Here is a 14,781-nt window from a genome sequence, read left to right on the forward strand (position 1 = left end):
TTATCCTACATTATTTTTCTAACTGGTAATTGTTCATGTTTATTTCATCCTTTTAACATTTATGTTCTAATCAAACTCTGCTTGAATTAACCAATTACTTGTACATGAAACATCTTTGAATGACAATAAGAGATTACCTAAGCACTTTAGTATTGGAAGACAGAGTCACCTTCATCTCACCCACAGCACGCCATCAAATGCTACAGGCGCCTCTCTCCCTGCCTCCGACCCTCTGGAGCACCCTGAATGCGATGGATAGGCTGTTGGGTCATAAAGGCTCCCACCTACTCTGAAGTTGAGCACTTGTTTTGCTAGCAGCTAAAACCTCATTTGAGAACATTGTGAAGAATGACATGGAATATAGTCTGGCCCAAGGAAGGATTTTATAGATTTTAGGACACAGAACAAATATTTCTCATTCTTTCTGATTACATTTTTCAAAATAAGGAAAGCTATTTTTTATAATTTCAGAATTTTAAAAAGGATGTATAAAAACAAATTGTATTTTCCTCGCTGAATGTTAGCTCAGCCAGGCATGCTATAGAGTGTGTGGGAGGAAGGGGAGTTTTGTTTTCCTATCAGTTGCACACCTATAGTCTGTTCCTTTGTGCTAATTTTAACAGCTTTCCCATGACATAAGGCAGAGCTGGTATCTGGCTTTCTCTGTTCCTTCAGCCCAGATGCTCTGACACTTTCATTTACCTTCATCAGGGCAACGTGGTAGTGCTATCTGCCACCTTCAGAGAGTTTCTATTCATAGCTCTTCGAGTCCAGAGTCCCAGTTCCACTGACACGTGCAGCTGCTGAGAGGCTGACACTACCCTAAGGACACCGAGAACGGCCTGTGAAGTTTTCTCTTTGCTTTTTAAAACGAGAATGACCACCAGTCCAATAAAACATCTGGCTCTCATTAAGCCACACGTGTCTATTATGGAAACTGCCTCTCCTTTGATATTATCTACACCTTCATGCAATTAAATCTCTTTGCTCAATCTCATCTAGAGCCCCTCCCCATCCCAGCCCTTCCATCTATGTATAACTAACAGCCAGACAACATAAAAGGAGAAATTCTCTTTAAAAAGTAAGGTGGTGTGAGAAGCCATTTTGTACACTTCTGATTTTTACCCCAATTAATACATTATTGCCCAACTTATATTTAATTACATGTAGTAGACTGCAGCAAAAATATATTTAGTAGAATCCCTTCTTTATCTCCAAATAGTGAAAAGGCCACAGAAGACTGAATAGAACCTGATTACTTTTAAAAAAATGTATCTAAGAATCAGAAATAAGTTATTACTTAGGCTTGCCATTTCCTTTTTTTCCTTGAGTCTTCTGTTTTCAGATAATAAGCAACAGCACTTAAGTCTAATACTAAGAATGATCTTAGTTACTGGATGAATTAACTGAGAGGAAAAATTCAATGTAACTTAATAGTTTCAAATGAACAATTTGTCATTATTTATAATAATCAAAAGCATGCTTATTAAGGGTTAAGCATTGAATGATATACAAAAATACAACTGTCAAAACTGTCTCAGTGAATCAACAACCCTGATTGATTTTATGGAGTAATTTTCTAAATTGTAGACAAAAGGATGCTAACTTAAGTTTTTGTATGGGTATTAGGAATTTAAAATACTAGCAAACCCACCCACCATTCCAATTGTGCTCAGATTCATGATTAGAAGAGAGTTTACTCAGCGAGGCAATAATAGGAGCTCTAGTCATAGAGGCTTAAGAATGGATTTAAACTTATATGATTTGCTAAATAATAATCCATTGCTTAGAATATCCCTGGTGTAACAAGTTTACCAGTGGCTTTTAGCTATAATCCCCATACATTATTCTAAATAAAGGAAAGGTAATTTAACTATAAAAGGACTGAAAGCTTTCGTACTATCATTAAAATAGCTGAGAGGAGCAGGTTATTTTCAATATAACTACATAATCACCTTAAGATGTTTAGTAATTATACTACAAATGACTTTCAACCATATTCTGAAGCCAAAATAACTGTTATACTTACTGAACACTTGCCATCGTAGGAAACAGTGGTAATAACCTCTTTTTATCTTTCATCTTTCATCTTCTAAGACCCTATCAAACTTACAGTTGGATTAATTCACTTGTCCCAAGACCCATCTATATTTTTGCAAAGCCTACATTCTCAATCAACTCAACCAACTTCTGTTCTACTTTTACTCATGTATCCTTACTCATCAGTTCTTAACTGCTCCTTATCATTATGTACTACAAAGACTGAAAACCTGGGCAACATTACATATGTACACATCTCTTGAGAGAAATATTATAGGTATTTAAAAATTATACAACAGAAATAATCTGATAGGAGTCTATTACTTTATGGCCTGTGTACAACTGAATGTCTTCTAAGATAGACTGAGCATGGCATTTCTCAGATACCTTTTACCTGGGTCATCACCTGTTGCCCATCTTGCTGTAGTAGAATATGGTGAATATCTTTTAAAGTTCACACCAGCTATGTTATTGCTTATATAAAACATGTCTCTTATTTCCCTAAAAGTTCTATGAAGTGCACAGAATTGCATGTTTCATATGGCATCAACACCATGGCTTAAGTTATTGCTGGAAAGGTTGTTACAAGGTATTGCTAGGGAATATTTTTTAGATAAATGTACAGTTCAATGTGAAAAGTACAGAGTGAGACTAAGTATTATGTTGACTTTTCTTAACATAAACATGAAAGCATTCAGAAACAAGGCTGTCTCTTCAACATTTGTTTCTCTGTCCAAAAGTTCATGCTATATATACACATATATTGGTGGTGAGGATCAGCAAATATTGTGATATACTGCACAGTTCAGGCAGTAATTAAGAAAATGGTGCCATATCTAGTATGCCTAATAGCCCTATAGTGAGCAATATTCATCCCTCATGCTTATCAGTGTTGATTTCTGTCTGTAATAAGTTCGAAGACTCGTACTTAAGAAGCAGAGAATAAATTTGAAACCACAGCTAAAATTAACACTTGTGAAACAAACAATGCTATGAAGCTCAGAGTATATAGCTTTCAAAATAATATATTGCTGTGTCAGTCAATCTGTAGTTATTCCTAGTGATTGGGATTATTTGAGTATTCTTCAATGATCTCCAAATCTGGCTACATATTAGCATTCCCTAGAGTGGTTTTCTATCTACAGATTCCTAAAACCTACTGAATCCAAATCTCTGAAGGCAAAGCCCAGTACTTTGTATTCCTAAACACTTCCTAGGTAATTCTTTTGAAGACAGCCAGATACTGCCAAGTTTATGAGTTGAGCCATTAAACAGCATGTTTTTAATAAGGAAGGGGTGGCAACAAGACACCTGAATGAAACTGTGTGTTCTGGCCACAACGTATTAGGAATAAACACACAAATCTTACTTCTCTACCTCCAAAATCCTCCAAAAATGTTACTCCTTTTAATCTTGAAATAGCTACTCAACACACACACACACACACACACACACACACACACACACACGGTGGGGCAAAAGTAGGTTTACAGTGTTGGGTACACAAAACACAGAATTTATTTTTGCATTATTATTTATTATTTATTAATCATTGTATTATTTCCCATATGAACAACAGTAACCTACTTTTGCCCCACCCTGTATACAAATGACTTCTTTTTAATGAAAGGAAGAAGGAAGGAGAGACTAGATGAAGGAAACAGAAAAGTGGTAGCACAATAATCCTTAGGTTTCAATTGTTTGGATCAAGTGTGAGGAAGGAATTTTGCACACTATCTCAACATGTTCTGACAAAATTTATGATAATTTGTGTATAATATCAGTGTCTGTTCTTCAGCCACCACCATGAGGATCCTGAAATTGAGTCCGCAGCTGGGGTTCATTTACACTTTTAATAATAAAATTCATTCAATCATTTCAACACAATGTATCTGTATGCTAAATCAGCTGTCTGTGGATTGGGTATATTCGTGTCAGAGCTACCCATAAAGAATCATCATTCAGAATGGAATATGTTACACTTTAACAATTCAGTCTCTCATGCATCATGTTTTTCAGGCTGTGTCTAATAAGATATATTTATAAAAGGCTCTGAAATGATTATTTTTGTATTGAAGATCTGCACTGTCATAACAGAAATGCCCAGTTTAATATGGGACTTTGTTGTTGGTGTTGAGCATCAGGTATTGCTGGCTGAGAGGCACCTGGTGCCACCCAAAGCTGTGCATGTATCATTCATTCCGAATGGACATTCAGTGGTTGCAGCGAGTGCTCAGCAGGTTGTATTTAGAAGAAAAAGCAGGGGGAGAAGCTCAGATGTCAGCAGTGACCCGGACTCCTAGGGGTGGTTAGTTCCCTTCAGAAGTGCATTGTTGCCTGGGCCTGACATTGTGTGAATATTCCTCTCGGCCTGAAACAGGCCTCAGAAACTCTTTTTGTGGCTGTGTTAGGCTCAGAGGTATAGAGAAGTGTTTGATGGGGCCAGGCGTGAGGGGTTGGGATGGTTTTCAGTGCTGCGTGGAGTAAAAGAGGGTCTGGGCATGGACTATGCGTGGGAAGATAGAAACCTACATGTCGGAGTTTTACTCTCTGCCCAGCACCCTCAGCGCATCAGGAACCCAAGGAGCCTTCATGAAATATATTTAATGATGGTAATAATCTTGTGCCCTCTCTTGATACCTCGCAACCTCAAATATCCTATATCAATTGGTAGCAATATGATTCTGTACAAAACGCAGAGCCTGGTGGTTTTCCAGATTCTCTGTGGCTTTGCTTTTTGTATGGATCAGATTAATTTTGCTGTATTGCCGGAACTCTTGGGAGGAATTTGCAAAATGGAACGCCTTCTGCACTTGTACATGAGTGCTACTGTTTAGGCGGTTGTTCTGTTTTGCTCTGTTTTTCATGGAGAGGCACACACTTTTGCATTTTCATAATAAAACACTATGTTCTTGACACCATTGTCACAGGAACAAGTGTGAGACCACGAGAGTCACATTTGAAGTCCGACTCCATGAACCTGCTCTCCAGTCTCAGCCATGGGCAGGTCACATCTCACGGGACAGCATATAGTCAGGTGCTAAAAGGAAACCTCATATAATTTAACATATAAGAGAATTGATGAATATCAAGGCAGATTTTAACAGTTGGGTCCTTCTTCACACCACACTACACTGCACTTCTCCAGGCACTGAGTATTATTCTTTAATTATGGCTGATATTACCTATTGAGGGTCACAAAGCACATACTGCAGTGTGTTTGGGGTACCTATGGAGGTTTCCACTTTGTTAGATAACAGATTTATTTGCAAACAATGACATCCTCTCCATCAAAGTGATACTCTTGCTGATGAAAGCTTTGGCACTGATGGCTAGTCATAAAGTGACTTCTTCCAATTTATTGCTTGAAAGAACACTAAAACAGGTGCCACATTATATTTAAAGTATCCCTTTTAAAGTGGGTTAAAGCCATTTACCCAACTTAATACCACTTGATTTCTGTGAGACATCCATGCAAATTACTTTTAGTCTGCCTCACTAAAATGCATGATGTGTGTGGTAACTTGTAAGTGAGAAGACTGTATGGATATGAGGCAGATGAAATACCAACTACCACCCATTGTTACAGCCACAATTCCTAACAGAATGCAAGTGGAGTGTATTATGTAGAACAAAGTATGATGCTTTTTCACAGCTTCTAAATTCTATGACTACAGCTAGAATGAACAGCCATTTTAAACTGCCCTTGCCAAACACGTAGCAACAGTGTACAGTAACTATAATGATCAATTGTTCTAAATTGCAAAATGGTAACAGATTAGACCATTGCTTGGGACTATAGCTTCAAAGATATATCTATAGATTATATTGTATGAAAACTGTAGCTTACATTGTGTCTGTGATATTTTATAGATTTTTGGCATATTCTTCATTGTGACATTTGTGACAATGTAAACAGCAACTTCTCTAAGTAAAATCATACAAACTAAGACAGAGTTTGTTATTCTTCTGACAAACTGAATGCATCTACAATTTTGGTTTGGGGCCCTAGTTCCATTACCAGATAACAGAGCGGATTTCCAGCGATGCTTTAAAATATGCTTCCCAGAGTGGTCATAGTTTAGAGAGAATAGCCATATGGTTAGAAGAGTTGCTTAGACAAAGCTTTCCAAGAAGCAGGGAAATAGCCTGGATTCTTCATGGAAGTCCCTTTCAGGCTAATGGTTACAGAATGCGTTGTTTACTGCCAAAACATGCATTGATTTACCATATCATGATAAGCTCTAAGTTACCGTGCAGAATAAGCATACATGAGTCAGTGAGCTGGGTTCCCTCCACATGCCCCTGCGCTGTGAGCAGCCCACCAACATACGGTAGATAGCTAAGGGGTCCTATTCTCGGCACAAAGACCAAGGTGCTCCTATTCCTCAGCAAGGACTGAGGTGCCCCTGCCTGTTCTGTGCACTGACTGGACAGCTGGCCCCGTCCTCTGAGAAGGAAGTGCGTTCATCTCCCAGTGCCCTGAAGAATTCTTTTGTGAGTGATTACTCCCAGGAGAGCACCCTGTCCTCAGCCTACACAGCTTCCCATAAACACCTGGGCCTTCTCGCCCCATGTGGTTGAGAACAAAGGCCTAGACTCAGGGAAGAGAAGGCCAGGCCAGGATTCAGAGAGTGCTGGTCCAGGTCCCGTCCCACAGGAAGAGTGATACACGCGTCCTCATAAGCCCCAGGGCAAGGACAGAGCTCAACAAGTATGCAAGTGATCACCTTATAACAAATACTTTGCATACTTATAAATGCTTTCTAGTGACCCACTTAGAGAGCTTAAAAACACTAAAACAGCCTCATAGACTACATTGGGCACTAGTTAATATGCTCCTTTGCTGAGTTATGCCGTGAGCAAATCATAATGCAGCCCAAATCATTGACCAGAAGAAGAAACATATTGTATTCAGTAGACACAAGCTACTAATGAGTATATGTACTGTAGTAAGAAAATGGACACCTTAAGGTTTTAAAGGAAAAAATACTTACAGCTCATTAGCCTCAATAGAAATTTAGGTTTTATATCTGATCCAAAATAGAAAATCTCTGAACACACCGTGCTCCCAATTTCAGGTGAGTCTGTAATAATATTTTCATGCAGTGCTAATTATTGGGAACTGGTCTTCATTTTAGCAGGTCATGTGATGGAAGCCTATTGGTAACTATGGTGATTACTAAGTGAAGGTTAGATCTGCTTCACTGTTTTGAAGGTGATTCACTGAATTTAGAAGCCAACTCAATCCAACTGAAGATGAAATATTTTTTAATCTTAAAGCCATTGAATACAGGTATTTTTCCTTGATTTTATTATACATGAAGAAACGAAGTTGTTGGCAGAAGTGTTCTCACTAATGGCAGTATTTAGGAATTCACTCCTGAGAGTGGCTTTAGGAATCATCATCATGAAGAGGATGGGGGAGTATGAGCATGTCACTTAGTAGGCTGCTGTTTTTAGAGCGCAGCTCAGTACCTTACCATAACTACCTGTACCTGTGAATGCTAAGTTGAAAAGCGTTCAATGAAGGGAGCATTTTATTTGGACTGATACTTGTTCGAAGATGGCAAAGAGGATCTTTCTTTAATCTTAGCTACTATTAGGAAATTCCATTTGCTCTGGGTTCCATGTTACATTAATTAAATCTACAGGATATATTTACCAAGCAGACGTACAATTCTTTCTCACCATCTGAAATCCTTGGTTATATGTGTTCTCAGTCTAAGCACTAATGACTCTAAGTAAGTAAAACTATACTCAATGAATAGGTTAGCGTTACATTATATACCAACTATACAGTAACAGATTCAGAACATCTAATAATGTTGTGTGAAAGGTAATTATCTAGAAGAGATATGTATAAAAATAGGTAATATCCCTAAAATATTTTGCTGAGTTACAGTTCTTCCTGTTGGGAAGCTTACCACGCTGCCATGATATATGTATGAAATGTCTATTCAGAAAAACAAAATTAGAAAATATCCTTCACATACCACCTCACTAAATGTAGGAATATATACTAAAACTGGCTGTCAAAAGTGATACAAATATATAGGGAAAGATATCTGTATGTGTGACAAACAGGCAAACATGAACTCTATTTATCGGTTAGTTTGGAAAGGGGGCCCATACTTGTAATTAAAATATATGTGTGACCAAAAACACTCCTATGGATGGACACGCCTTGTTTCCCCCCACCCTCCAGTTTTTTAAATGGACAGTCATCACCTGCCTTTTTCTGGGATTATTGCCTGACATTACAGAAATTCCGCTGTGTGCTCCCAACGAAGCAGTGAAAGAGAACCCCTCTCCACCCGCCCGTCGTGCCCGCGTCCAGGCTTGTGCTTTTGGAGGAGTCTTTGATCTGTCGCACATCTCAGAGGCTTGTCTCCCGGAGGAACATGGTGCCAATGTTGTAGGAAACCTTTTTGATTCTCGATGAGGAGAGAGAAGGCTTTGGCTGCTTGGGACCAGTCCTTACCTCCAGGAAATAGCAGATCCCAGGAATTTCCTTTGGAAAGTTGTCGGGAAGATCTTCACGGGACCGAGGAATGAATGTGAAACTTTCTTCCCGTTTTAATAATCTAAGGGGAAAATATAGATAATGTGAATCCGATAAGCAGGGGAAATGTACATGCATGGGCAGACATGTGAAAGACTTAGGAACCCAATCAATAACTGTGCTCCTGCTAATGCCCCGATTCTTTGTATGGATGTGGCCTTCACGGGATTCCTAACACTAGGAAATGTTATGTCTCAGGAAAGATCCCTTCAAGTTATCCTAATAATAATAAACACAAAGCTGGTCCTGGTACTACTGGAAAATATCTGTTCAAATTTGATTTCCCCCCGCTAAACAAACTGAGGAAACTGCATAATACATGTTTTTATTCAAACACAAAGGATTTACACTCTGTTTTTAAAATCTGCCCAGATTCTACAGCACTCCTTTTACGTTTTATAGACACTTGCTAAGCTTTAAATGTGTGTCCTGTGTCCTGACATGTAAACTAAACATTTAACTTTGTAGAACAATATTCATGATTCCAAGTATCTCTGATACATGCTGATTCCTGGCAATACACATTTCTAACCTCACTAGCATATTTGTCCAACAGCTGACTTCTTCCCTTCCAGTCACACTTAGACTCTTTGCTAGTACACTGACACTGGTTTTACTCTTTCCAGTTCCGTGAAAGGTTCAGTTTGATACTCATGCCTAAAGATGTGGCCCGGCAATTCAATTTAATTCACCTTAATACTCTTATGGGCTGCTTCTTATTGCCCAAGAAAAATCTTCTAGACACTTCAGAATATAATGATAAGTAGAACACAGCCAAAGAAGCACAAAGCTTTATCAACAAAGATAGAAACAGGGAATAAAAGAAACAGAAAATAATTACTGAATAAACACACAAAACCACACTAATATAAAAGTCATATAAAAGAGAATGGGCTAGATACCCTAAGAAAAGTAGATATTAAAGGTACTGAAGTCTAGAAGAGAAAAAACATTTGTAGCAGAAGCCCACAAAGTCTTCCTAGGAGAGACAGCACGTAAAGATGCAAAGACTTCCAACAAGTGAATGCGGAGTACAATAGATCAAAGGTTTAGAAACAATAACATTATGATCAGGATCAACACATTTCCAACCATTTGATACCATCACAGAATAAGGTCAGAATGAGAGCTAAAGCCAAAGCAGTAGGTTAAGACAAAGCTTTGAAATCCTAAAATAAAAGTTTAGACTTTATTTGGAAGGCATAGTGGAGCCAAGCCCATTACCTTTTTCCTAAAAACAATGCATCCTCCTAGACAGGTTAATGTTAACAAGTTAAACAATGGAAGAGGTGGGTTGAGGGAAGGAACCACTGTGATAGGGAGAAGGCAAAGTCCAAAGAGGCAATAAGAGGAAGGGGAACAAAGGATGTGTGAAAATGTAAGATCATTGCACAAGCAATGATAATCATTTATTCACTAAAAAAAGAACAAATAATAATTCCTTCTCAAACTTTCTTAATGGACAAACATATTCTCTGAAAATAACAGTTGGTGGTACTGAGAATTCTTATAATACGAACAATCTATATTTACTTTTATGAACCACAGTTATAGTATTTTGCTTTGTAAATAATTTTAAAAAACAGTTCTCTTTCACCATTTCTTTAAAAATAGGATATGATGATAATATTAACTTGGGATATAGGAAAATGAAGCTTATTCTAACATTTCAAAATTCTTTCAAATGCCTTATCTCATCAAATCCACATAATATAGCTCTATGCCAAAGCCAGACATGCTCTCCTCTGATAAATATATGGAGGGTGAAGGTGAGTCCAGAATAAATTACAGTGATTTGCTCATGGAAGTAACAAGACAGTGGTGACACTGGAGCTGGAACCCAGATCTGTTAATCCCTAGTCAAGCTTAGTCCTACAGAAAATAGTAAGACTACACTAAGATAGCTTTCCACCACAAACTAACCTGACATAGCCGGGGCCCAATGGCAGTAAGTACGGAAGTCTTCGGTACTAGGTGCTTTGTTTTTGTTTTAACAGATGTTGATTTTCTTTACATATTCTGTATCATCAACCACTTCAGAGATATGTTCAGATTCCCTCAACAATAGTTTAATTTATCAATGAATTCCATAATAATTTTGATTCGCTCAAATAGAACATCTATCAATGTGCAACATGTGGGTGTCAATCAGTGATATCCATCAGTCAACAGATACTTGTTGAGTGCCTGTTGCATGCTAAAATTGTACTCTGAAAGGAGAAGAGTAAGTGGGGATGCCCAGAATTAGTTAATATAAAATTTAAAAGCCAAGAAATACTGATAGAAACAAATTAGCAATACAAAACAGCATATGGTACCCCACATGATACAATTCAAAGGAGGAAATTCCATAGGAAAAAAAGGAAGAATGATAGCTGTGGATCTTAGTACAAAAGACAAGAAACAGAGTAACAAAGTTCACTTCCACCGAGTATAAAATAGACCATAAGCTCAATCTTTCCAACAAGTTTCCTTAAGGACCCATCATCAACAAATAGGAGAGAGCTACAGCCCTCTCTCCCAATATATATTTTTAATCTATCTTTATTGTTGAAAGTACTACAGATGTCCCCTTTGTTTGTATGTTTTATCCCTTTGACCCACTTCACCTCGTACCCCACTCCCAGGCCCTCATCACTCTATTGCCTGTGTCCATGAGTTATGCATATCTATAATAATAAAAGCATAATATGCTCATTAGACCGGACATCCTTCTGGATGATCTCCCAGACGAAGCCAGGGCTGCGAGGGAAGCCCAGGTCCCAGGTGCCAGAGGGAAGCTGGTGCCAGCAGCCGGGGAAAGGAAGGCCTCCTCTTGCATGAATTTCATGCTTCAGGCCTCTAGTATACATATAAGTTCCCAGATAATCATTCCCCTCCCAACCCCCACACCCGCCTCATATTTTAAGCCCCCTAGTTTCTCTCTTCCATGGTTGGTTTGTTTCACCAAAGTCTTGATATTTTGCTACAATTGGAATATTCTGACACTGAAAAATAAATTGGGTTACAGCTATGAAAATATTTGTAAATGACTAAAAGAAGGGTGCAGGCACTGCTTTGGATGCCAGGAGTTGTAAATAATTCACTGCATGTTGGATGGGAGGAAACTCTTCATAATGAATCAATCTTCTCACAATTTAAATACATCTCACATATACTATACCCCAAATCCCAGAGACAACAAGCTTTCACCAGGTTTTATTCTTTTCCAAGTAAACATTTTGATATCAATAAATTAAATACAATGTTACCTTTCAATAATAAAAAGGATAGCACGCAAGGATGAATTGGTCCAAGCTCCTGTGATATCCAAGGTTTAGTGGCCTTTATAGCTATGAACACTGAAAGGCGATATCCAGATTATTTCCAATAGGACGGTCTGAATGAGTTACCGGTGGGCTGTGCAGGAGGTCAGGGGAGGCATTTCACATAGCTTGCCTGGTGATGATATGAGTCACAGTGCTGAATAAATGATCAAATGTGTATACGGGGATCAGGGATTTAGACCCGGGTCACCAGATAGCTTGTGATCCCCTCTGAAATGTTAGAGTAAGTCCAAGTCCCTGGGCTGGTTTTCAAGCTCGGCCTAACAATCCATTTCTTCAGCAACTCAGGACTGATATGGAAGCTTACATTCTTCATAAATCTAAATGAATCCCCAGCCGTAATCCCCAGCTGGGTGACAGACAACCGGGGAGTTTCAGCCACATGTTTAGTATTTGGAAGCCACACAAATCCTAGTTTACCTGCCTGTCACCCTTCCTCCTCACAACAGAGTTTTTCTACAAATTGATTTTTAAGATGAAAATTCACTGCTGCTTTGGATCAATGAATGTCTCCCCAAGCGTGGGAGGGGACCGGGGTACCGTGGAGGCTGGTGGGTCTGCTCCCTCACCACTGCAGAAAGGAAGCTGCTCTGACTCACTGGGCTCTTGAGTGCCCATTTTCCCTTTTTCTCCAACAACCAATTTTGTTGTTGACTTTTGGTGGGATGGGGTGTTGTCTGCTTGTTTATTTTGATCTTCCTCTTTCATGTTAAAGGCACTCAACAACTGACTAATATACCTGAAAGTCTCTATTTAAGTGCGAGGCATTAAAATTTATTTGGAAGTTTTATGTGTGGCAAGATTTTGTGGCATTGTGGGTTTCCCCTGACCATTGTAAGTACATGCTGGAGGAGGGCTACATTTCTTTTCTATCTTCACTATCAGTTCACTATTGTTTCAGAAGAGATTAATGAAAAATTCAGGTAGTCAATCTGCTGTGGTAAATTAGAAGTCTTTGTTGCTAATTATTCATCTGAATGCATTTTTTGCCAAGGAATGCATTTGGACTCTATAATGGCATTAGATGCTAAGTCTTTGAGTGTTAGAGGATGATGACAGCTCTGAAAAAATTTAAAAGATGAAGATTCCCTGTGTTTTCTAAGTGTTCTGTAATCCCTCATTTTTTTCTATGCACCTTCTTCTTCCTACCTGAGTGGAGAGAAGAACTAATCTGCTCTATTTCTGCCCTGTGTGCTTCACTGCTCCAACACCTGATGTGGTTGGAAGATAAGCCCCATGAAATGATAGTTATGAGTCAGGGAGGCAGTATAAAATCTCATGAAATTCAGTGACTCATTCCCTGGAAATAAAACTCCCATCCAAATAAGAAAAGGAAGAATCGAGCTCACTATGAAGTAAAAGAGAAGAAGGACTTCACCAAATGTTTATGCATTTTAAGGTTACAAAACTTATGCAAATTTTAAGTTGCAGATTTGGTGGCAATTTTATAAGATTGTCACTTGGTCGGTAAGTTTGAAAATTCAAGTTAACACATAAGTTTTCAAAAAGAGATACTTTCCCTATATGCATCCTGAAAAGTTTAAGGCAAAATGCCTCCGAGGCACTAAGGTGACACCCTGGCTCATTTCTTTCTGCAACCGCCCTGAGTTAATATTAATGACAAAGCATGCTTATTACAGAGTCCATAGTCTGAACGCCTGGGGGCTTGCTGGAGTGCACATTCTGGCATGCGTTTCCCATTGCAGTGTCAAAACTAATGCCTCTTAAATTCTTGAATTTTGGAATGCTGAATAGCTAAAAATGATTTCACGCCATTGGTTTCTGTGGCTACTATCAATTTTGACCTTTAACAGCCTCAAAACTCCACTGAACAAACAGACTACATACCAAACAGATTTGAAATTTAAAACACTCACTCAAAATTTTTACATGTCAACAGCCAGAACTTAAAAAAGAGATGACAAATGAGAGATTACAAAAGATACCTATAATCAGTTCTTGTAAATTAAATAATGCCTCACGTATTTTCACTACTTGAACCAAAATTCTTTCTTAAAAACAAGTTCATTATCGTGCTGGTCTTTGTGAATAAAAGACAAAGGGCAGAGTAAAAAAGATGGAAAGAAGCCCATTTATTTTGGGAAATGGCCGATCCTTCACTGATTTCAATATAAATAAATAAAATTAGGACCAGAGTCAATTTTAGGAAATCCTGTGTTCTATATTTTAGGTATTCCTGAACCAAGAGCAGAAGAATTAGCTGAGAACACAGGGAGTTGTAATGACTCCAGTGCAAAGAAGGCAAATCAGCCTGAGAAAATATTTAGGGGCTAGAAAACGAAAGGCAAACTCCTTTCCCTTAAAAAAATAACTTTTTACCTTTTCTTGAACAATGTTTACAGCACACACTCCTTATAGATTCCTTGATGGGATGTTTCTCAGCAATACTAATTTTTGTGGAGAACAACTATGGTAAGTTAGTAAATTGGGATGGGACAGGTGAAGAGGTTAGATAGAGGGTAAACTCTGTAAATTTGGTCTCTTACATTTTGGGGTCACCCTTCCAGCCTATACTGGTGGCATAATAGCAAATCAGCTAATGGCACTGATAAAGTCACCTAACATTTTGATCTAATTTATTATAAAGATTATTTACAGCTCTAAAATTTATTGGGGTTTAGAATTTATTTTAGTTTTAGACTTGCAAATCTGAAAACATCTCAAGTAAGATCTCCAGAGAAAACACTGCTCTGTTGGCGAATATCATAAAAGCTGGTTATAGAGCAATTTTGATTCAGTAGTGGGTGACGAATGCATGAGAATCTTTAATCAGAGATGAAAATGATTCTAAAGCGTAGCATTTAGAGCAGAAATTTCTCCAAGTGCACA

General features: G+C 38.3%; 1 protein-coding gene across 1 annotated transcript in view; it reads right to left on the bottom strand.

The window, feature by feature from the left end:
- Positions 1-7,357: 7,357 nt before the first annotated feature.
- GUCY1A2 (guanylate cyclase 1 soluble subunit alpha 2) overlaps positions 7,358-14,781 on the bottom strand; it is a gene marked incomplete at its 5' end in the record, with an annotated part of 306,525 nt that continues 299,101 nt past the window's right edge. The window contains one exon of the mRNA XM_080643198.1: positions 7,358-8,627. Within this exon, the coding sequence (XP_080499324.1) occupies positions 8,420-8,627 (208 nt within the window). The 3' untranslated portion in view covers positions 7,358-8,419. The remainder of the gene's footprint in view (positions 8,628-14,781) is intronic.

Source organism: Plecotus auritus (assembly GCF_963455305.1).
Source record: "Plecotus auritus genome assembly, chromosome: 9".
Taxonomy (NCBI): domain Eukaryota; kingdom Metazoa; phylum Chordata; class Mammalia; order Chiroptera; family Vespertilionidae; genus Plecotus; species Plecotus auritus.